The sequence below is a fragment of the Fukomys damarensis genome, unplaced genomic scaffold (assembly GCF_012274545.1).
Source record: "Fukomys damarensis isolate Sample0158 unplaced genomic scaffold, DMR_v1.0_HiC HiC_scaffold_8, whole genome shotgun sequence".
NCBI lineage: Eukaryota > Metazoa > Chordata > Mammalia > Rodentia > Bathyergidae > Fukomys > Fukomys damarensis.
The window spans coordinates 2589684-2614005 of NW_022900920.1; the positions used below are offsets into that span (position 1 = coordinate 2589684).

General features: G+C 49.1%; 1 protein-coding gene across 3 annotated transcripts in view; it reads right to left on the bottom strand.

The window, feature by feature from the left end:
* Crtac1 (cartilage acidic protein 1) overlaps positions 1-24322 on the bottom strand; it is a 152040-nt gene that overhangs the window by 46188 nt on the left and 81530 nt on the right. For all 3 annotated transcript variants that reach the window (XM_010638503.2, XM_010638505.2, XM_010638504.2), the window contains exons 3-5: positions 18008-18204; positions 6336-6472; positions 828-984 (exon numbers count right to left, since the gene is read on the bottom strand). In XM_010638503.2, the coding sequence (XP_010636805.1) occupies positions 828-984; positions 6336-6472; positions 18008-18204 (491 nt within the window). The remainder of the gene's footprint in view (positions 1-827; positions 985-6335; positions 6473-18007; positions 18205-24322) is intronic.

Sequence of the window (24322 nt, forward strand, 5' to 3'; positions counted from 1 at the left end):
TCATCCAGATGTCAGCTGTACTGACTTATGACCAACCATCCCTTGGGAACCGATCGAGTTCATAAGTCAAGGGTCCACTGTAATTTCTTTACCTAAGAACAAAGCGGTGTGAGTGAGACTGGTGCTCCTGTGAGAAGTTGTTGTGTGCAGCCCTGGCTTCCTTATTTTTGGCACCCAAAACAGGAACTGGATTGCTCTGCCATCAGCAGTCTATTGGCAGATTATCAGAGTTTAGTCAGCAACCGTGATGGAATTAGAAAAACAGGCTTCCCTGGAAAGATCTCCTTGTCGGAAATTCTGACAATAGATCCCCCATCCAGAAAGATGAAGGGGGAGTGGGTCTTGATAAAAAGTGCTGGAGAGGTGCTGGAACAAGAACACAATTCTTTGAGCTCAGTTATCCGAGACGGGACCCAGCTGAAGCTTAGGGATTTAGCACTCAATTCCCAGCTGCTTACGTGTAAGTAAATAATTTCATCTGCCATTTGGCAATAAAGAATGCTCAAAATCTCAGCTTTTGTGATTTGTCAGTTTTCTCCCACAGAACCTATCACTGGGGTCAGAGCAGGGAAGAGAACACAGGTTCCAGGAAAATGATGTGGTGATGCTCTCACCCCATTTCCAGCAAGCCCTGTGCCCGGTATTCCTGCCAGCTCTCACAAGCTAACACCTGCCAGATAGCAAACCAGCCCTTGAAGTGGTGTCAGAGGAGCCTTCGTGGATGGCCTCATGGAATAAAGTTTCCCTGTTGTGGTCTCTGATGATTAGATTCATTTTTGGCTTTGGTCTGGCCCCTCCATTCAGAGCCCCCATGTCCCTCTGCATACCTGTGTATTTGCTGACCCCAGCCTCAGCAGCCACATCTCTGAGTGCCAGGATGCCCCGAGAGAGGTCACTGGCCCCAGGGTCCATCTCAATGAGGGCATCAGGCCCCACATTACCGTAGGCATAATTGGCAATGTAGATCGAGTAGCGTCCAGAGCCCTGAGGAGGAAGGGAAGGAGACTGGTGAGGAGGCCCATCCTAACCCATTCTGGCTTCCCCGAGAAATTACCTACCACCCGGGGTCATAGCTTAGGTTTGTCTCCAGGTCTGCTGCCAGTGGCCTTGCAGGCTGTGCCTGCTACAATCCCGGGGGACTTTTCACAAAGGCTGCGATGTGAGTGACACCTACCCACTCCAGTCCGACAACAAAGCAGCCCCGCTTCTCCCTCTTTCCCGTTCCAGAAGAACACATCCCTCCCTCTCCCCCACAGCCACCTTTTTATAGACAATTTTCTAATGTGCCTCCCTCCAGCTGAGCTCTCTCCAGCTGCCAGCCTGGGTAGCTGCTCAATAAATATTTGCTGATTGATTGATCTACCAGTTCCCATTATGCTGTCTCCCCCCCATTCAAGCCCTCTCCAGCCAAGTTAACAAGAACATTCCTGAGCCACCTCCCACTCTTCCTTCCTTCCCTGCGCTTCTCCATCTCTCTATTTTGGTAGCATGAGAGGCACAGGTTTGCAGGGGTCTTCTTCCCCTTCTATCCCTTCTTTTCTCTGTATTGCCTGAAAGAAGTATTTTATTGCTCCTGCCTCAATTTTATTCCCTTCTCTTTGCATCCAGGAGAAGCCCTGGGCACCAGCTCCTCTTTGCTACAAGCCATGCTCCTCTGAGTCCAAAGCACTGCTGATAAAAGATCCTTTTCTGTCTGTTACTATAATGGTGTTATTTCTTCAGTGGATGCCTCCTTCTTCCCAAGAGAGCCACACCATTTCTAAATCAGTTTTCTAGCTTTCGTCTCATCCTTTTCATCACCTCCTTCAAGTGAATACTTCTTGAGCTTCAACTATGTGCAGGGTGCTTTGCAATAAATGATCTGAAGACAAAGTCCCTGCCCTTAGGCGGCTTAGATTCTAATTTGATAGGTAAGTTATAAATAAAAAAGGACAGATCAGGCGTGGTTGAAAAACTGTGGTGAATGCTTAAATTTTTAAAAAATACTATAGTAAAAGACACTTTGCCATTAATCTCCCCCCAAATACTTCCCCTTGCTTTAAACACACATATCCTATTATGGTTCTTGACACTTTCAGAAGCAGTCCTGGAACCTTCCTTCATGAGTGTCTTTAGTTGTGTTGCTGCAGCTGCCTTCATGTCTTGAAGTTTTTTAATCACAACTTTTTGTTGTTGTTGTTGTTCAGTTTGGCCTTGGACTATGTAGTTCAGGCTGGCCTTGAACTCATGGTGATCCTCTTGCCTCAGCCTCCCGAGTCCTGGGATTACAGGCGTGTGCCACTATACTTGCCTTTTTTTTTTTTTAAATCACACTTTGTAAAGATTCTCATGAAAGAGGACTTCCAGAACAGCTTCAAAAAGGGGCCTGTATGATCATCTAAGGGTGTTTGAAATGAGGGGGAGTATTCTGAGGGGGATTAATGGTGATGTGTCCTTTACTGTAACAAAGCTTTAAGCTTTTAAACATTTATTATGTGTTTTGATTGCTTCGGGTAGTTGAGCTCGGGGCAACAAGATTGTGTTGTTATCCTGCTTCTTAGTTCCCTCGATTTACTTCTATATCTTATCCAGTGGCAGCATGAGAACCATGGTCCCACTTAACTGGTCACTGACTTTATACCTTCTTAGACCATTTTCTCTGGGAAGCTGATTAACAGCCACTTGCATTTGTGAGCCTGGTGGGTGAGAAGAGGGAAGAAGCTTAGGGTTTCTGGGGAGACCCAGAAGCATCAACAATCATACAAGTGCACAGCAGAGACTCTGTAGAGGATTTCTTGGGGGCTGAGAAGAGATGTTTCTAGCCTGGAGGTGGGCACCTCACTGTGAGAATTTCAGAAAAGGTTTTCCAAGAGGAGGTTCAGCCAGGTAAAGGGAAAGAATCTTTTGGGCAGAGACGAGAGGCAGATGCACATAGGGAAAGCATAAGCAGTTAATTCAATATTGCTGGAATGTTCAGTGTGAGGCAGGAAGCGTGAAGGGACGAAGTCGGAGAGGTGGTAAAACTGTTCCTCAAAGACTTAGCTGCTCCTTCTGTTTTGGTTATCTGGATCTCTATCTTGTGACTCAGGAATCTATGCTTTACAAGTCTTCTTAAAGTAGCAAGACCTGCAGCAGGCTTGGTGTCATCGGGGAGTAGGGTAGGCCCCACCCGGACCTCCTCCATTGGAATCTGCATTCGATCTGTGAGACACCTAGGAAAAACTAAAGCTTGAGATGCGCTGCTTTACAGCATGACTCACTGAGGAAGACAGGATGTTGAGAAGTCATTACCCATTGCGGAAGCTTCATACGTGTGTGTAGAATGATGGGATGAAGGACGAATGAGGGGCCCAATTGGAAAGTGCACTACTGTGAACTATTCATTCCTAACCGCCCAGCTGCTAGCAGCTCCCCAGCAAATGGGCAATTAAACTCAAATGGGCTGAAAGGCACTCTGCTAGAAATTAGGAGATTTATAGAATTCGGTTATACCTAGCTCCTTACGTCATTTACTGGAGTGATAAAATGGATAAACATAGATGTGTTATAGTTGTAGACTACTGCAGAGATTCACGTGTGAACTTGACCACAAAAATTCTAAAAGGGTGAGATGACTCTGGAGGGGGGAGGATGTTTCTCCAGAAACACTGGGGAATGATTCTCTTGCTTTAGCCTGTATCGAATCACGTCCTGTGAACACAGACGCTAGCCCCATCTCTAGAGTTTTGGATTCCGTAGGGCTGAGTGGGGGAAACCTCAAGAATGTGCATTTCTAATAAGTTCCCATGAAGTTGATGCTGCTGGCCTAGGAACCCCACTTTGAGAACTATTGGTCTAGGTCAAGTAGCCCGGGTCCAAGTCCAGCCTCAGCCCCTAACTGGCTCCATGCCCTTGGGCACATCCCTCAGTGTCTGCAGGCTGTGTCTCTGCACATGTTAAATGGGGATCAGATTCCCCCTGCTTCCTAGCAGGGTTGTTGAGAAGATGAAACGAGACAACGTATGTGAAAGGTCTTTGAAAAGATAAAAATGCTATATAAACATGAGGCATAATCATTATCGACCAGGGAATGCTTCTTGTAAGAGATCGGCTTTGAGTCAGATCCAGAAAGGTGAGTGATGAGGGAGCTGGAGATAGAGGACAGGAAGGTTTCCCAGGTCCAGGGCAGAGAATGAACAAGGGGCGGAAGGGAGAGGGGAAGCTGTGCTCTCAGCAGGGGCTGGGGCACTTGCCTGGTGCTCCTCAAAGTCCAGCAGGCATCACCATCACCTCCAGGGCGAGTTGAACCCCACGTTGCTGGGCCTCACCCCCAAAGCGCTGGATTCAGTGGGTTTGGAAGGCATCACGGGGCAGGACCTGTGAAATTTTATTTCTAACAACGCCGATGCTGCTAGTCTTGGGACCACACTTTGAGAAGCACTGACAAGGGAGAGGGACTGAAAGCCTGAGGCAGGGGCTGTGGGGGCTAAGCGGGGAGAATAGAGTGAATGGTGCAAGAGAATCTGTGGTTAGAAACCCATGTAATATCATGGAATCCAGGGTAGCAGAGAGGCAGACAGTTGTCTGCCTCATTTTAGGCAAGCAGGGCTTTATTCCTGACTTTGCCTACCACTTACGAGGTCAAGTTACTTAATTGCTCAAAGACTTAATTTTCGTATCTGTAGAGTGGGACAATGACAGCCTCTACTTCATAATAGGGTGACCGTAAGTATCATAAGATGAGGCCTGTAACACCTGGGGCACAGCTTGGCATTTGACTAGTTGGACAAACATGAAGTGATTTCATTTCCCACTTCCATCCCACCACTCGGCCTCCTCTCTGGCTTTGGCCTTTCCCTACGTCTCCCTCAGAGTTCCTGGCCCTCCAGAGACTGCCGAGGTGGTGGCTGGACTGGGAAGGCAATTCCTTCCCTGGTGGCAGACTGTCTGTGTAGGTCTTGCTCTAGTCCCTGGCAGATTGGGACGCTGGACTCTGGGGCTGAGCTGGAAGCAGGCAGCTTCTGAGTGCCACCCACTGTGCCCTGGTGCCAGGCCATCTTTTCTTCGTTTTTTAAATCTCACATGGTGTCTTTGTCCTGTGGTTAAATGTGTGGGTGTACAGATGACCTTGTTAGGACAAAGTGCGTTTCTTTATGATTAAGCTTCACACCTCTCCTTATAGTTCTCGGGGAAATTTCCCACTTGAGCCAGTATGGAAACTTGGTTCTGACCCAGGCAGTGGGCAGCCAGGAGGAGAGGGGAAGAAGCTACTAGCTGTGACCACACCTGATGCTTCTAGCACCACTCTCTCCAGGCTCTTTCCAGAGCTGCCTCACATCCCCTCCCATGAGGCAGAAGTCCAGGTGGCACAGATTCAGGTCAGGGCTAAATGTGGCTTCACAGCCCAGCTTGGCGTCTCCTCCCAGCACCAGCTTGTTAAGAAATAAATATTTATACCTGGCACCTGCTTTCTCCCAAGGCCTGGAGGCCCCTGCTGTGAAGATTCACGCTGAATCCCCAATCCCTTTGGTGCCATCTCAATCCAAAGTGAGCCCCACCCCGCCCCATCCCAGAATGGAGGCCAGAGGAGATCCCACAGGAGCAGAGTAGCAGCTGGGCCCCTGACGCAGTGATCACTGTAAAGCCACAGAGGTAGGTGGAGGGGAGCAGGTGACAGAAGGCATAAATCGTCTCTACAGTGAGCCTCTGGCTGTAGCTGGACCTGCTGGGACCCAAGCCCTGGGAGGCTCCCTCCTCCTAACACAGGGCAGATGGCTGTAGCTACTCTGGCCCCTCCAGGTTAGCCAGACTTCCCATCCACTCTGGACTGGCACCTCTGGGTGGGGCACTAGCAGTACCCAGGGCTGTTGCTGGGAGTCGTTGATGAACTAATGTTCTTGTATGTTCAGAAAACTACTGTTGTCCCCACGAGTCCTCTGTTATGCCTTCATTTGTTCCATAAACATTTACAGAGGGCCCATGGCTCAGTGCCTGGCACATAGGAGGTACTTAATAAATGTTATCGTGAATAATGAGCTCAAGATTTAGAACTAGAGGATTCTGCTTCATATCCTAGCCACACCAACAATCTATTCTGAGTTCCAGGTCAGTCATTGCTCCAAGAGGTGCCTCAGTCCCCTCCAGTGTCCAAAGGACACAATGATGACTTCTCTGGCCACTTCCTCACTGGTCACTGGTAGGGCCACATGGGAGGAAAGATTTGAAAGGACTGTAACTCATCCTGCCAGGACCCTCTTTGTGGAAGACACAATGGTGGCTAGTTACCATTCTGTCAGGGGACGTCAACCTCGTGGCACCTCTGCTGGCTGTTACATTACTTTGTGCCTTCTTGCTTCCTTCCAGGCCCCTATACTCACCGTTCTGTCCACACAAGCCACAGAGCGTCCAGCAAAGAGGCTGGCTACACCACGGGCCATGTTGACCTCGTCACTCAGGATGTCTTCCCATCGGTTATTGCGGAACTTGAACAACTTGTCTGTGTACGTGGCCACCCCTGGAGAGAGAAAAGAAAGGAGGGCTGGTGGACAGTGCACCAGGGTTCAGGTTTAACTTCTGGGTATGTCCCTAGCACCCACCACAAGGTGGTTAGGACCAAAGCAGATGGGCCATCCGCAGCAAGGAAGACCTCAAGCAGCTGAGATTCTTCTGTTTGGGGTACTCAGGTGTTTCCAGTTGCAAACTCAATTCTCTGGGAGGTCTGGGAAAGAGGCAGTGGGCTTAGGGGGACAGCATGGGACAGTGGTTATAAACTTGGGGTTTAGAGTAAATGAGTCTGAATAATAATCTCAGTTCTCCCCAGATTCTCCTTGTAGGTTCTAGACTTGGGGCAAGTTGCTTAGCCTTTCTGAACCTCAGTTTTCTTATTTGTAATAGGCATGACGATGATAACTATATTCAAGTTTACTGCAAGGAATAAATGAGATGACACACATTAAAGGTTTGTCACAGTGCCCCCCCATGGTAGCTGTTATTAGGCAGAAATGATTTTCCCATTTTGTAGATGAACTGCTCTCCAAGGTTCTTCCTTTAGAGACACCAGTTCTGCAGTGCAGGGGTTTGGTAAGAGTCGGAGATTCTGTGAGTGAGTGTGCATGTGAGAGCAAGCGTGTGATTGTGTGAGCATGGGAATGAGCTTGTGGCTGAGGGTGCAAGGATGGTAATGCATGAGGCTGAGCGTATGTAAGAGTGTGTGAGTGTGTCAGAATGTATGTAGGAATGAGTGGAAGGGAGGTGAGTGCAAGTGTGGGCGTGCAAGTGAGAGCTGTGTACAAATAGCCCCCAGGTGGCTCAGTCCAGGCAAGGATGAAAAGTTTGGTTTCTGAGGGGCCTCGTCTGAGATCTCCCGAGAACAGGGGCCCCATGGGGCCCCAGGATCATAGGTGGGGTCAGGGATGCAGGCCAGACACAGGACCATGGTGCCCAGAGCAGAGCCATCCTGTCTCTGCGTGCACTTGGGGAGCTGAGGCTCTGAGCTGCCACGGAGGGGAGGCCACTCACAAAGCAGACCTGAGAGCTCTGTGGGGTGTGTGTAGTGGGGGGTTTTCTGTGCAGCCATAGATACGGGTCTGCATGAGCTGTTCTGGCCTGAGAAGGCTGCTCTGGGGGAAACTGAGGTGCCGGTAAATTCTTTATCTGCTTCTAGCCTTAGTTTCCTCATCTGAGAATTGTGGATAATAGTAGTTGTCGTTGTTGTGGGAATCACCTAGAAAAATACTTGTGGCCCTGGCCACAGGTCTGGCCGGGCGGGAGAAAACAGTAACAGCTTTGTAACACTGTAGGTCCACAGCCCCTCTGAAATCCCTTGGGGCCCACTATGTTTAGAAATTTAGATTTTTTTCCTTCAAGTTTTAGAAAGGTAGCACGGCATACACTATTGATTATATAACACCCCAGCAGGGACTGGGGGTGGCACCCTATAATTAAACACATCAATATTTCTGCAGTGAAGCATGAATATTCACATTAAATAGGATAAATAAAGCTTATAAATAGCTCATATCAGCTCAGGACAAATTTTGCTATCCATTGAATTTCCCACAAACTAAAAAAGCACTTAAGGCTTCCCAAGAATTTTGGGTTCCAGGACTGGGCAGAAGGGATTTGGACTTGGGCTGCCCTTTTCACAGAGGCTCTGGGGTAGGCGCTGGAGTGTCATCACTTCCAGGGCCACTAAGGACGGCTCCTGCAGGCTCCTGCTTCTCCAACCTTCACCAACAGCGAGCAAGCTTTGCTCATCTCTGTCAATTCAGGACCTCCTCAGCCGGCACGGTCCCCTTCCTGAGCGCCTTGGTGACACTCCAGCAGAGCTAGGTCGGGAGAGCTTGGCTGCCTGCAGCTGGGATCTGCAGGGCTCTGAGGAACACCTCTGGATTAAGTGGGAGAAATTTCTGGAGACATCAAGCTTCTGTTTCAGTTAGAGGAGATGACAAGCAGGTCAGGGGGACACTATACCCCTCTGTTTACCTCATCATCCCTAGTTCTTCCTATCCAGCCAGGGCAGTGTTTCTGAAAGGGTGATTTGTGGGACCATGGTCTCTGTGAGCTGCCTAAAGAGAGGATTCCACTAAGTGGGAAGGGTAGGGGAAAGGGAATCAGGGAAAAGAAAACAATATGAGAAAATGAAAAAATGGAAACAAAGTGTTTGTAAATGGGAGGGGAGGAGGGGGTGAAAGGAGGGCAGGGACAAGGGAAAAAATGAGAACCAAGACCTGTCATGTAAAGGTACAAGATCCCAATGATGAATGTAACTGTACTGTGTACCTAAAATGTACCAATAAACTCAATAAAAAGAAGGAAAAAAAAAAAAAAAGAAAGGATTCCATGTTCATCTGAGTTTGGGAAAGACTTTGTACTTGCCCAACTCTTGGAGATTCTCCACAGACATCAGTCTATTAAAACTTTGAAAAGCTGTAAAATTAATTACCCGCTTAATGTTATTGAGTCCAGCCTTTCTCAAACACACTTGGTCAGGGAGCCCCATTTTGAAAATCACCTATTAATACCCTGCAGAGCCAGCATCGTTCTTAGAAAGTTGCTGCTGTAGGGAGCTGGTGTTTGAGCAGGCTCTGGGCTTTTTGGTCAGAGGAATCTGGGTGCCCTGTGCTCTGGGCCTCACCCCTTGCCAGCCTCCTGGCTTCTGAGCTCACCAGGGATGCCCAGAAGAATAAACTAATTAAGGTAAAATGTGCAACAGCAGTGCAGAGCCTTGTAGATCATAAATGGGAACGGTAAAATCAATGGCAGCCCTTCTGTAGGCAGAGGCCCGGAGGCCTGGGCGACAGGAGGGATGGGAGCCTGTGATTTAGGAAGAGCAAATGCGCTGGCAGCTGCAACCTGGGTAATTAGGTGTGTCAGGAAGACAGATAAACAGCGAGCCGTGTGGGTCGATGGCACAGGCAATAAACACCCAGCACCGGCCCCTGGCCCGTGTCCGAGCAGAAGGCTGCCCTGTGGCTCCGTGTAGCTGCACTCTGCCCCGAGCACCTTCACTGAGATGGAGGAAACTGCTCAGGAAGAGGAGAGGCTATGAGGTACAGAAGAAAGGGGCTCCGTTGAGTCCCTGGAGGAGACTCTGAGAGGACACAGGCCCAAGAGAAACAGGAGGGTGCTCAGGGCACGGCAAGGGGCTTGGAGGTCACAGGTCTGTGAGAGGCAAGTCTGGGAATTCCTAGTGTCATCCTGATTCTGGAGTCTTTGTCGTCAAGGATCCCTGAAGATCCCCGAAACCAGTGGGACCATCGCTTGCTGTCGGTGGCCAGTGGGAAGGCTTGGTGGGTGGGGTTCAGGTGTCTCCACACACTGCCTGGTGCCACACACTAAGCCAGGTGCTGTGCAGAGCCACAAAGAAGCAGTGCCTCTGCCCTTGCTCAGGATGCTTGTGGTCCATCAGGAACATAGGGGTGGGGAAAGAAGACGCCTTGAAATGGTAGTAAAACTAGTAATCCTTAACACTTCTGCAGCCGCCCCCTTTTCCATATTGTAGGTTGAACCCAAGGGCCTTCACACTGAGCTACATGCCCAGCCTTGTTTAAAATTTAAGATTTTGAGATAGGGACCTGGTAAGTTGCTCAGTTGCTTAGGCTGGGCTGGAACTTGTGATCTTTTTGCCTCCGCTTCCCGGAGTGCTGATATTACAGGTGTAATCTCACCCAGCACGTAGCACTTTCCGTTTGTCCAACACTTCACATATATTCACTCTCCACCCCACAAAGTGGATGCTTTTATACCTATTCTACAGATGACGTACCTAAGATATGAGACAAAGGAACTTGCCTAAAATCCCACAGAGACCAGTGGGGCAAGACTGGACAATACACTAGGACAGAGATGGCGAACCTTTTAGAGCTTTCAATGATACAAACAGCCTGCTGCAGTAAGTGTGCCATAGGTTCGCCACCACTGCACCAGGAGGTATGAAATCAGGATGAAAGTGGTCACTAAACAGGGAGGGCTCTCTGAAGGAGGAAGCACCTGAACTAGGGCTTGAAGGGTTGGAGTAACAATAACTCCTTGGTAGATAGCACTTAGTACGGTCAGGCTCTGCATGAAATACTTTTCCTTTTCATTTCTTTTGTTCTATTTTCTTTGGTCAGAGGAGTCTTATTCTTTCTTTTTTCAACAACCACCCCATCTAAACGCTAGAATCCCATTTTACAGATGCAGAAATTGAGCAGTACAGAGGTAAAGTCAATTGCTCAAGATCACAGAGTACATAAATGGAGACAGATTCAAAGCCAGATCTTTGCAACTCCAAAGCCTAGACTGAGCACTGAACCCTATAGCTTAGGGAGGGAGGACGGTGAGAAGCAGGTGCAGAGGGGATCCTGAATTTGCCTAGAGGATGTGTAGAGGTGGAGAAAGAGAAACAGGGCAGAGCTAGGAGACCCAGTAATCCCAGGACTGAGGTTGAAGAGGTCACTGTGGCTTCTGGTCCCAGGAACATCAGGGGGACCGTGTTTGCAGAAGGGGTAGTTGGCAGCAGAAGGGGTGAGCAGTGGGTGTATCGGCACAGAAGGAAATGTACCAGGTGGCCACTTTTGCAGGAGCAAGTTCTGCGCGCAGAAGGCTGGAGCAAAAAGGCAGAAGGGAGTGGCTGGGTGTGGCAGTGGAGCATTTTGGGGACAGTGACTAAAGCCAGGGTGTTGGGCCAGCTGTGTGTACTAGCGTATGTGTGGGTGTGGGGGGACATAGCTTGGCTTCAGACAGTTTGAGGTGCTCATTAAGTGGTCAAGAACAAAAGAGGACACTGGAGATGAAGGATGGCAATTTGCAGAACGGAGGTTAAGGCAGGAGAAAGGGAAAGACCAAGTTGTGTACGTCCAGGTCAGCTTCATTTAGGGCACAATAGGGAGGAAAAGGAACAGAGAAAGAGGAGTTCTCAGACAAGGGGAAGGGTTTTCTTCAAGAAGCTTAGAGTAATGGTGTCAAGTCAGGCAAACAGTGCTTGATTTACCACTCCAATGTCCCTCCATACCCAGAGGGTGTTCTGGAGCCACTGGGAGGGAGTGTTAGGGTCACAAAGGACTCTTGATAGCCACTGGCAGTTGTGCCTCCTCCCGCAAGGGCTGTCCCCACCCTGGGTTGTGGACTGAGATTGGGAGAAGAGAAGAGTGAACAGGTGTGTGTGTGGGAGGGCAGAGGCTTACATTCCCAACCTTACTTTGTGGCACAGAGATTACTGCCAAACAGCATGGGGGCAGGCAGCCAGCAGCATCCCTTCCTGGGTGAATCTTGGGCAGGTCATGCACTTGCCTTTTTCTTATCTGTAAAATGGGATAGTGAGAAGGGCCACCTGTTTGTCAGGTTGTTATGAGGATTAAATTAGTATATGTGATGTGCTTAGAACAATGCCTAGCAACAATAACACTACCCTCCTCCACCTCCTCCAGCAGATCACAGGGCTTGACCAGGCAGGTCCTCAATGAGTCACATCCCAGGAAGCAACTGTGACATCAAGTTTAAAATGCTTTACAAAACCCAGTCAATGGAAAACCAGCAGAGCAGTGGCAGCCTCAGGGGGAGAAGGAACTAGTTCAGGCAAAGGACACTTTAAAAAAGAATGAACCCAGACTCCTCTGGTCTCTGATATAATTCCTGACCTCAGCCCTCCTTCCTCCTTCCCAGAGTGAAGAGGAAGATCTTGTTAGCACCTCTCCCACATTAGCTGGGAAGATGGTCTTCATTCCAGAGATAAAGCAGGGTTCAGAGGGTCACTGCATTTGCCTGAGGTCACCCAGCTGCTGTCAGTGGCAATGCTGAGCTTCATACAATGGTCCAGTGCTGTGAAGCCCCCCTCAGTCATGTTATAGAGCCTGGGTGGGAGGCAGTCCCAGGCCTCCAAGGAGCCTCATTCTTTGCTAGGACCAACAGAATGGCCTCTGAGGTCCAGACTCTTTATTATGCAGTTTGCCAACTTGCTTTGTCCTTGATGCTGATCATTTAGCCACATATAGTAAGGCACAATGTGAGGGGAGGCAGGCTCAACTCCCCAAATGGAGCCATGGGGGGAGAGGTGAAAACCAGGACTTGGCATCCATGTGAAACGGGGGGTGGTGGTGACCAAGAGAGCTGAGAATCCATGTTGGGGTCCACAGAATTCTAGGAAATGAGGGTGGAGACTCAGGGCAACACATTTCAGACTCCTGAGCACTGGAATCAAATATGGATTCTGACCCAGTGAGTCTGGGGTGGGTCCCGAGGGGCTGCTTTTCCATGAGCTTCCAGCAGACTCCAACACTGCCGGCTTATGCATCACACTTTAAGAGCAGCAAGGTGCAGAGCCTCTGGGTGTGGCTGGAGCTGGCCCTGGGAGGAGAGCTGCTGGCCAAGGGCACTTCTCTCAAGAGCAGATGGTGCATCTGGTGTGTGGGCAGGAGAGGCCAGAAGTGCAACCTATCTGATCCCCTTTCTTCTCTCTCCAGCATGGTAACTGAGGCCTCTTCTCATCTCTGAGAGGTTACAAATGCCCTTGCAAAAGGCCTCTCTAGGTATGACATAGCCCAGAAGCCATAAAAAATGAGTCATAAATCCAAATCCCTAAAAGTGAAAGTTTTCCATATTACAAAAATCATATGAACAAAGACAAAAGAAAAATGACGAACAGGGGAAAACCATCTGCAACTTGTATTTCAGACAGAGGGCTAATTTCCCTAATTTATAAAGAGGTGTTCCAGATCAAGGAAAAGACCAATAATCAATAGAAAAAAATGGGCAAAGGCTATGAGCAGACAGGGGATTCAAATATATAAAAATATTCTCAGCCTCACTCATTTAAGAAAAATGAAAATTAAAACTACATCTGGAAATCAATTTTTTCCTATCATATTGGCAAATACTAAAAAAAAAATTGATGAAACATTGTGCTGCTGAGTGTTGGGAAGCGCTCTCGGGGACATGGCTGATAGGGGTGTAATGAGTGCCATCCCTGGCGGGGGGCAACTTAGTGCAGCTATCAAAACCACAAGTGTAATTTCCTCAACACAGCCACTCTGTTTCTGTGAACTCACAAATATCCTGCATCCTGGGAAATGGCATATTGTGCCAGCTTATTCATTTGGTAGCATTCTTCGTAAAGATAAGAGGATTGCAAACCACCTAAATGTTCACCCATAGGAGAAGGGACTAATGACAAGACTGTACAATGGAGGACTACACAGCGACACAGAGAGGAGACCGCTTTCTGTATACTGCCATGACATAATACAACAAATGGATTGAAAATGCTAAGTGTAGAAGTGTGAGCAGGGCGTGCTTCTGTTTGTGTAGAAACAAGGACATAGACCCATCTTTAAAACAGTACCTTCCGCGCACAGAGCAGATGCCGAATGCTCCCTTCTAAAAACTGAGCAAACGTTCGGTGAGTGGTGGGGTTCGCAGTTCATACCCACCCACCCGTGGTCACGCTCCCACCACTCAGCCAGTCATGTGTTCAGGATTGCTCACAGCCATGAAGGGAAACTCTGGTGGGGGCAGGGCAGGACTCCGGGGGATGCCTCTGTCTAGGAGCTATAGGAGGTGAAGGGCCGTGCTGGAGCCTGTCTCTCATCTCTTCATGCCCGGCACACCTCCTACCTGGGCGGCACAAGGTGTCATTGTCTGCAACACCTGGCTTGCATCTTCCAGGCCAGTTAAGCCATTAGCGGGTTTTGTGGTCTTGGCCGTCTTGGGATACTGATCAATCTTTCGCCTCTCCTTTTCCATTACCTTCTTATCCTTAACTCTTGGCTCATGCCCACTTGGTACCATCACCTGGGCAGTGTTTTCTTTAAATTTTACCTTTTCTCTTTTTTGCTCCTAGGGTCCAGGGTGCCTTTGCCATGAGCCAGGAAGAAGCCCTGTGGTCCTCTGTCCAGAAAACTTCTACAGGTTCTGGTTTTTTTCATAGCAGCACTATTATCAACAGCTATTATTTGAGAGTAGTTATTAAGCCCTGCACACCATAATAAATGCTTTTCATTCATTATCCCAGTTGTCCATTCAAACATACACATTTAATGCTTACTATGCGATAGGTACTTTTTTGGGTTTTAAGAGTACAACAGTGGACAAGGCAAAGTTTCTACCCCCTAGAGTTAAGAGTCTGGTAGGGAAGATGGACAACAAGTAAGAATATAGCACACTTTCTGGCGGGGGCAAGTGCCACCAAGGAAGATAAAGGCAGACGAGCACCTAAGGATTTTATCAGTAGGACTTCGGATACGGTGCTCTTATTTGAAGAGTAACCTTCCCCCAAATCAATTGGAAAGGCATTTCAGGAAAGGGCAGCAGAAAATATGAATGAATCCCTCTGGTGGAAATTCATTGAGTAAGAAAAAATGGAGAGGAGAATGTCAGACAGGCAGCCTGGCCACATCCGGTGCGTTGTATGCCATGTATTGTGTACCATGGTAAAGACCGTGTACCGTCTACATAGCCACTGGAAGGAGCTGAGTTTATGAAACTCACATTTTTTCCTACCCTAAAGAAGACAGATTCACCAGTAAGCAAGCGGCAGACCTGAAGTTGGTGTGAACTGTCCCCATAGGACACTGCAGGGCCTCAGCTCTCTTCCAGGGATCACAGTTCTAACATTCTAACTCTTGGCTGGGGGAAGGGAGAGGACTGTCTTTTCCTAGCTCCCTCCAAACCCCTGGCAACCATGAGAATGCTCTCATGACTCCCACAGTGGGCAGGGTGGCCATGGCTGAGTGCCATGCCAGTTGGACCCAAGGAGGTGCTGAGAAGGCACAAATATCCTGGTTCCGTATCCTGCCCCATCGATGAATCAATTGACTCACTCAACTGAAAAATTAATTCAGATCTGCAGACATCCCTCGAGCTTGCAGAAGGACACCAGGAAGTGCATGCCTGGGCACCATGGTCCCTACCCCAGGCCTGGGACCTAGCACCAGCTCCTCCAGATGGGCATTTGTGCATGTTTCTAGTAGGGCTCAGTGTAATTTGCCTCCCCTTGACATTCCTCTACTGGTGAATCTTCTTTCAGCCCAATGGCTCAGTCCCACCTGTTCTTCCTGGGACTTACCTTCCAATTTTATTGGAGCTCTGAGGACAGTCAAGGTCTGGGTGGGCCACCAAGGGCCACAATATATGACCAATACAGGGACTTTCCCTTAAGGAGATTAGAATTCAACAAGCTGGGAGAGGGAAGTTAGAGAAATTTCAGGCCATGCTGGGGTGGAATGCAAACTTCAGGAGGACAGGATTTCTGTAATTTACGTATGGAAACATGCTTAGTGCCCAGAACAGTGCCTGACACATAGTAGGTGCTCAATAAATATTTGCTCAGTGAATGAAAACATTAATGGGAGACTGGAACATTAATCACTGTTGAGGTGAGCATCGGGCTAATATGATTCTGAGACATTGGCCTTTCTCCTAAGATGCAGGAATTCAAGGGAGAGCTATATAATCAAGCAACGGATCGTACTTCCAGCCCTCTGATACCTACAGCTTAGCTGAGCTTATTAGAAACCTTTCAGGCAACTCTTCTCTGCAGCCTAGACTGGGAACCACAGCTCTGTAGCTCTGTAAGAGCCCGGGAGGGAATGCTACTTCTGAGACACCTGGAGTCTCACGTAAGTGCTCTGTGCTTGGTGTGCATGGAGGGGCATCCTGGTGCCGAACCCAAAGGGAACAGCCCTTCCACAATAGTCCCATTTCCACTTTCTGGACTTCTACTGTCTTCTTGGGGATTCATCCCTTCTACAAGTGTCCCTTGGTACAGTTCCCTTCCTGACCTTGCTCCACATTAAAGAGTGGATCAGCCCATCAATTAATTGTGTCCTAATCCAATCTTGGCTTGGTTGGAAAGAAGGCAGTAAATCCAGCTGGGTAATCATGTCCTGATATTTGTGTAGGGATAATTACCATCTCTCAGGCCTCTCTTGGTGGCAAGATGAGATGAAAACCCATAAAACACCACTTGGGGCTGTGGCTCATTGTTTCTTGACTGCACAGGGTTGGCTGCCAGCCAGCCCACACCGCCCACTGCTGCCCTTGGCACAGGTCCCAACCTCTTCCCCTCTGTTTATGCAACTGGCAGAGCTCAAAACCGGGGGCAGTCTGGGGGCTGAACAGTGGGTTGGGCCTGACAGCCAGTAGAGGCAGAAAGGCCCAGTGTGTACGTATTGGGCATTGTTGGGGGCAGGGAAGGGGTCTTCATGAACTGGCACTTGATAGCCTCCAGGAGATTAGAGGGTCTAGGACAGAGTTTGCCTAGGTCAGAACCACGAGGTCTCATCCAGAGTCAACCCAAGAGGCTGCTGATATGTCCAACCTGAATCTCCAGGGAATGCCACGACCTAGAACTTATCCCACAGATGGTATAGCCCCACAATATTCTAGTAGGCCCTGGACAAGCATGAGAAAGAAGAGAACCCCCAACTTGTGAAACACCAAGTGCCCCCAACCAACCATGTTCTCTGTTTGCCTGAAGGATACAGGGTTGAGGCAATCACAGAGTATCTTTGATTCAAAGGATAGACTTTGAATCTTGGGACTTATAAGCTGCAAGGTCTTGGGCAATTTGGGGGAGTCATGGTGCCTCAGTTTCCTCAACTCCAAAGTGGAACCACCAGTACTTTCCTGACTGAACTGTTGTGAGACCCACATGAGATCAAGTGTTGAGATCAAGGACTGGCACATAGTACGTTCTCCTGAAGTATTAGCTGTTATTATTGTCACTGTTTTGTAGCTTTCTTTTTTGGTACCGGAGATCAAACTTGGGTTCTTGCATTTGCAAGGCAGGTGGCAGAACCACTGAGATAAATGTTATGTAGCTTTCTAGGCATCAATTTCCCTCACCCATTCCTCAGCATTAGAACCTTGCTACTCAGGGTGCGGTTCCTGGACCAGCAGCCTCTCTTCAGGCCCAGATGGTGTCAGAAATGCAGGCTCTTGAGCTCTCAGACCTGTGGAGCCAGTCTGGTTCTGCACAGACCCCAGGTGACTTTGACACACACTTGAGAAGCTCTGGAAAAAGCTTCATGGAATCCAGGCCTGCCTTCCTGTCTTATCACCTCCCTGTCGTATGGGCCCTCTGCCTGGCATGCAGTAGGTGATGAGCAAGGGCATGTGGAATGAATATGTGAGAACAGCAACAAGCTATTGGGGTTTAAGGATTTCCAAGAATCTGAGAAAGGCCTCCTAGAGCAGTGTGGAGGGTGATTCCAGGGACATCTGCTGGCTACAGCAGTGACTCAGGGAGCAGGGACAGAGGGCATGAACCTGTGGGCCAGTGAGGTAGGAGGATGGAGGTGCCGCTCAGACTGGGAGGTGTTGAAGATGCCCAGCCTTAGGGAAAGAACCGGTCTCTTCTGGTCATACCCTCGCACCTTGGGCCAGGCTTCATCAAATGAGAAGACAGGGTCATGATGGGGTTCTCTGCTGAACATAAGCAGATCCTGAAGGAAGTAGGGACTGTCGGGGACAGTAGCTTGAAGATGCATCAGGGTCCCAAGGGCCCTCCCCTCAACTGGTTTTGGGAGGAGGAAGGCGGAAGCAGGAAGAAGCCCGAGGCCTCTGTCCCTACCTGAGAAGGCATTGTTGGTGTTGAGGAAGTAGATCTCCTCACGGCCATCCCCGTCAATGTCGCAGGCTGTGACCCCGATGGCGTTGCCCTGCCGGTCCCGTAGGGCATAGTAGGGTGAGCTGCGCTCATCCTCAGCGATGTTCACCAGCCTCTTCTGGGCCCTGTTGTACTTCAGAACCAAGTTGGGGCCATTGTACCTGGAGGAGGGCGGGGAGGGGACATTGGAGAGGCAGATCTGGGTCCACCCAGTCCACCTGACAAGACAGAGCAATGGGCTGGAATAGCCTCTCACATGCTCCAGAGCATTCCTGGGGAGCCGTGCCTCGGGGTCCTTGGGTGTCTGGTGAGTTTCTTTAGATTAGATTTGGACCCAGGCCAGGTGAGAGTCCATTGGCTCTACATTGGACATATTATAAAGGGCAAGGGTGACAGAGGGGAATGGGCAGCCAGTGGCAACCCCCTTACTAAGAGCTTAGCTGAACAAAACAAAAACCTCCCATACATTTATCTTGGGGATTTCAATGTAAAAGTCATGTTCACATTTACGTCTTTATTAAGTTAAAACTAACACCCATGAAGCGAGCTTGGCAAGGAGGCTGTATTATTAACCCATGTTATAGATGAGACAAGTGATGAGCTTCATCAGGGAAACTGAAGCACAGAAAAGGTGGGTACCTTTCCCAAGGTCACACAGAGAGCATCAGGTACAGTATCTGAACCTAGGCCCTGTCTATTCTCCCCAAATCCCTGTGCAAGCCTAGAGGGGCTGAGCTTTGGAACAGCAGGAAGACCCAGCAGGTCAGTAGTTGTGTGGAGCTCGTATCTTAGGTGGGAGAACGTGCAAACAGCTAAGGTTATTAGACAGCTCTGCTGGATCTTTTTCTAAGGAACTCAAGGATGAAACTGCCTGCCACTTCTCATCTCCCGTGCTAGCGATTCTTTTCTGTGCCCATACAGAAGCCCTAGGCATGTCTGTGCCAGGGCCTTTGCACTTGCTATTCCCCTCTGTCCAAGACGTTGTTTCTCCAGGCAGCCATACCACTGGCTGTCCCTCACCTCCTGCTCATTTGTTCCTCCTCAGTGAGGCTCTCCTTGACCACATGCCCCAATCTGCAACTGGCACTCCTATACTCTTCTTCCTCCCCTGATTTCTCTTGATCCCCCCGCAAACACACACACAGCCACTCTGCCTGCTTATTTATCTCTTCCATTTCTATTGGCTCTGGAATGTCAGTGCTGTAAGGACAGAATTTTCCGTCCATTTTGTTCACCATACCTTGCACAGAGTAGGTGCTCAACAAATATTTATGGAATGAGTAAAACCTCAGAGCTCCTGCTTGAGTCCTAAGGGCATAGGTGTTCCATGGCAGATGTCCCTTCTCCTTTCCACCTGGAGAAAGGAAAGGTCTGACAGGAGAGGAGGGTGTTCAAGGTCACCCCACAGGCATCATGGCCAGGAATGTCTGGAGGCCTCCTACCTCCGGGGAGCAGCAGCCTTTGAAGAAAGGAATCCAACCACCCTCATCTGCACAGTTCCTGGCTGCTTGCCTGTGCTTTGAGTTGAAAGTGTCCATCCTGAGTGAAGTTCAAGAGCTGGCTGAGAACACCTGGGGAGGTGAAAAGAGCTCTCCCAGGTCTTTGAGAGAAATCACTTTCTTTCCTGAAACAGAGCCAACCTGGCCCTTGCCTTTGTCACCAAGATGCACAAGCCAGTGAAGTTTGGGGGCCGTGGGGCAGCTGGCTGGGTGCCTTCTGGAATCCATCATTTAGGGAAGGAGAGATGGAGCTCCCTGGGGCTGAGTCAGCGTCAGGTGATGGTCACGCCTTAGACACCTTGACAAAGTGTGTCTGAGGGCTGCTCATCAAGGGCACGGCGCTACCTTTGCAGACACAGGAGACAGAACACTTGGGTTCCAGCACTGTCAGCAGCTGGCTCCAGCCCTTGGGACAGAAAACACTTTGTGAATGCTGAACTCTGGTCTTGAAAGCCTTGGGCCTTCTGTTCTTCCATCACTCCTGTGCCTACCTTGTAAGATGATGACTGCTCATAGAGTTCTTGCTCTTCTTCAAAGCACTTTCAAGCACTGTCTTGCTTGAGTCCCACACAATCCCAGAAAAAAAGTAGGTAAGGCATTTTCTAGAAAAGGAAACTGAGGCATGGTGAGGTTCAAGGTTACATGGTCCATAAGTGGCAGCCTTGGGCCTCTGTGTCTCTGGGGTCCAAATCTGGATCTTTCCATACTGCATATGATTTCAACATTCTGGTAAGAGATAGCTGGACCTAATGAGAAGGTCATAAAATGCATGGATAAGTGTGGATTTGAGGGTGTGTCTCAGGGCCTCTATTCTGTTTCAACCAGACCATTTCTGTGTTTTATTTTATGTACCACATTCCATAACATGTAGAGCAAGAGATTCTTGGGGCAACCTGCTTTCCAGTCCCCCTTCTGTCTCTCTTAGATGGAAGCTTTCTTTACCTTAATAAATTTTTCCTACTCTTAATCTCCATTGTTCCTAGAATTCATTCTTTGATTTTAGAGAACATGAACTTGCGTTTCAGATATCCAGCAGGTGTGGCAGTTACATTTCTTCGCCCTATATCATTTTGGAGGTCTTCCACCAAGATTACGGGTTGGAGTTCTCAATGGTATTTAATTCAAGGCACTTCCCTCCTCTGTGGTTGCTGGATTTCAAGACAAAGCTTCCAGAATGTTTGGAGACCAAAACTAGAAAGGTAACTGGGCTATGAGGACAGCCAATATTTTGGCCCTGGCCCCTCAAGGTGTACAAGATCCAGGACACAAAGGAACCTTTTCTACAGGATCCTACACCTTTGAGGCTGCCAACCTCCAAGTGGTCATACAAATGGAACCAATGACAAATGTGCTAGACTTCTTTAACCAGAATCTACCAGATCAATCTTGTAAACAGCTCATAATTGCCAAACTAAACAATATGACTTCTGAAGTCCCCTGGACCGTCTCCTTTATCCTCTTTGTGGGCTATATTCATAGCAATCCTGCTGACCTCATAATTTGGCCCATGCATTCTTAATTGCTTCTTTGGCTTTGTCTCCTCCAGACTTAAAAACTATGCAGCTACCAAGATGACAATGCCAGGCGCCTATGGGAGGCCTTTAGATAGACCCTCTGTAGAGTAACTCTAACTGCTGATCACAACTATGACCCTCTTCAGCTGGAAGTAGCCAGGGCAGTCTTCAACCTAACCCCTCACAGCAGTTAGAGGTACTTCTACAGAGGGGGAATATCGCAGATAGGTAAGTTAATTAGATATCTTGCAGGCAGTGAGATAGGCCAGCCCTCAAGGAACCAACACAGCAAGGAGCCAACATGGAGGACAATAAAGTCACATTCACTGTGGCCAGAATGGTAAAAAGAGAGAAACTACTATACCCCTGTGCTTCCCCTGGAGATAAAGAGCAGTGACTGATATTCTAAATAGGTTTCAATCGCCTGGGTGGGGGGCCAAGGTCTTAACCCAGCCTTTCCAGGAAATATCCTGACCCCCACCCTTACTGACAATCCTTGTATGCTTGCTGTGTGATTTGCTCCCTTATTTGACCCCCACCTAATCAACATTACCTAGGTCACTGTACTTGTAATCTTACTGGTTGGTCATGGTTTTGCCCCAACTCATGCCCACCTTGTAATTTTCCACTGGGTCTTATAGTTTTGTTCTACTTTGTACCTGCCTCACCACGTGGCATTGTTGTATAAAACATCTTGGAGAAGTGCCACCCCTCTTTCTGGTCCCCCTTCTGTTTCTCTTAGACAGAAGCGTTCTTTCCCTCAATAAATTTTCCTACTCTTAATAAAGAAAAGAAAAAAAAAAAAGATTCTTGAGTTGAGGTGGAAAAGCCATTGGCTGAGAGCTCTGTGAGTCTAAGCTCTGTTGTTTTGCAAGATGGGCAATACGAGCAAGCATCCCTCTCACAGCTTCCATGCTATAAAGTCCAGCACTGATTCCCTTCTTTGTCCCCTGGCCTCAACCCCTGGAGCCAGCTCCCAGTGGGTGGAGAGGGACCATAGGCTCCACATGCTCTGAGGGCAAGTCCTGTTGTCTTGAATCTGGGTTGGCTGGGGTACACACAGGTTCCTTGCCCCCATGATAGTGGCCCCAGAGAGAAGGTAGCCCTGGCCCATCTCTTCCTAGAAGAATATGAGGTGCTAGTTCCAGGGGACCTCTCAGGGGGATCACAGGGTGAGGTTACTGGGCTGGTCAAATTCTTCAATCTGTTATCGAGTGAGCATGTGCAGAGGTCTCTGCAGATCTCCATGGTGGCCTGGGATGAAACACGTGCTTTAGTTACTCCTCCCTTCTCCCCCTATGCCACTCCCCTAGGGACAGCACACATGAAGCCAGCCCAGCAGATCCTAGGTGGGTTTTTGACCAGATCAAGGCAAGGCCAGGGGACAGTTCTTGGAGTTGCCAGTCCTTTCTCCTTACAGGCTGGCCTTAGCTGGGTCTGCTGGACCAGCGCCCAAAGCTGCTCACTATCTTCCCTCTGCAGAATCAGCCTCACGCCCTCCCTCTTCTCCAGGGAGTTGGCGCTCCCATTGGCTTCCTCACTCTCCCTAGAACAGGTTCTGCCCTTTTCAGCTGTGCCAGGGTCTTTGCTCAGCTGCTGCACTCCTGCAGGAGAGAGTGTTCTCCCCACTGCCCCAGCCTCCTGTGAAGCCTGTTTCAACTGGGTGTGACCTTATCTCCTCTGGATACCTGCAGCGTCTACACCTTGCTTTCTCCTGCCGGGGCAGAGGTGTTTGTGCTCCAGCATCTCTTCCTCATTAAACACAGCTTCTGGCGCCCAAGAAGCACACAGGTGACTGTGTCCGTGCACGGGCTGTGCCTAGAGCAACGCATGGCAGGACAAGGGGCTCCACAAATGTCAGATGCAAGAGCGAGTAAGGGAGGAGGGGGTGAAGAAATCACGATGATCAAGGGCAGCCTTAAGAGAGCAGTCCCCCTGTGCCAGGCCCTGTACACTCTCGAACTCACTTGAGTCTCTTGGCAATCCCAGGACAGAAGTCCGGGTAGGACCCCATTTTGCACGTGCGCAGGTGTCGAGTGGAGATGTCCTGCTCTCGTCATTCTGCAGTGTCAGTCCCCATGCCGAGGAGCTGGGGAGCTGGATGAGAGCTGCACATTTTCCTCGATACCTGCCAGAGGTTGTCAGGCACTGCAGAAATCCAGGAGGCTTTGCAGCACAGTGAAATGGGCCAGGAAGTAGAACAAACTCCTGTGTTCCTGAGAGGGAGCTTTGGCTTCTGATATCAAAGGATGGGCCAGCTGGGACTTTGGGGGATGGCAATCTAGGGTGGGGGTGAGCCCTGCCCCTGCCAGGTCTTGGCTCTGGCCTTGAGCTTGTAACTCAGTTCCTCTGACTTCAGCTTCCTTCTCTGAAACTCTGTGGCTTGAGGGCTGCCACATACCTGACAGGATGGTTGTGAGGATTAAGTGTGAGAGTCTGCGTGTGACAACACTTGGTAAACTGTGAAGAGTTACACAATTTTAAGTTCTCATCATTATTTTAAAAAACACAACAAACCCGAGGCATGACCTCTCACTCTCTAGTGTTTGTTTTGTTAGTTTCCAAACACACTTTAGTGTTTCTCATCTCTGAATATCCCATCCTTGGTAGCTCATCCTTTGTAGGTGTATTTCTCTCTTCTTAAAAAATTTTTGGCAGTAATGGGGCTTGAACCCAGGGGTGCTCTACCACGGAGCTACATCCTAAACTCTTTTTATTTTATTCTGAGACAGAGTCTTTCTAAGTTGCCCAGGCTGCCCTCAAACTTCCCTCAGCCTCCCAAGTAGCTGAGACTACAGGTATGTGCCACTGTGCACGGTAGGTATATTTCTTTATTCCCCTTCATAGCCAGACTTCCCCCAAAAGTCGTCTTCACAAGCTATCTCTGATTTTTCACCCCAGTTCACCTGCCTCCAACTCCTCCTCCTCTCTCTCTCTCCTTTCACCACTGTCAGCAGTGGTTCTTGTGTGGCCACAGTTAGGGAGGCTTAGATTGTTCATCATCTTTGGCTTCTCAACTGTGCCTGGCACAGCCTCCACCCTCTCCTCCCTCTAAGGCACTCTTTGCTGTACTTTCTGATGCCACCCATCTGGATTTCCTCTTTCCAGATTCCTCTCCTTTTCCCTGTTGCAAGTTCTTCCTCCTCCCTCCAGCCTCTTACTGTTGAGGTCTCCAGGTCCCAACCTGGGCCCTGTTCTCCTCCCTCTCTCCCCTTTCACTAACTGATAATATCCATTCCCTTGGCTGACAACCCCCAAATTTATAC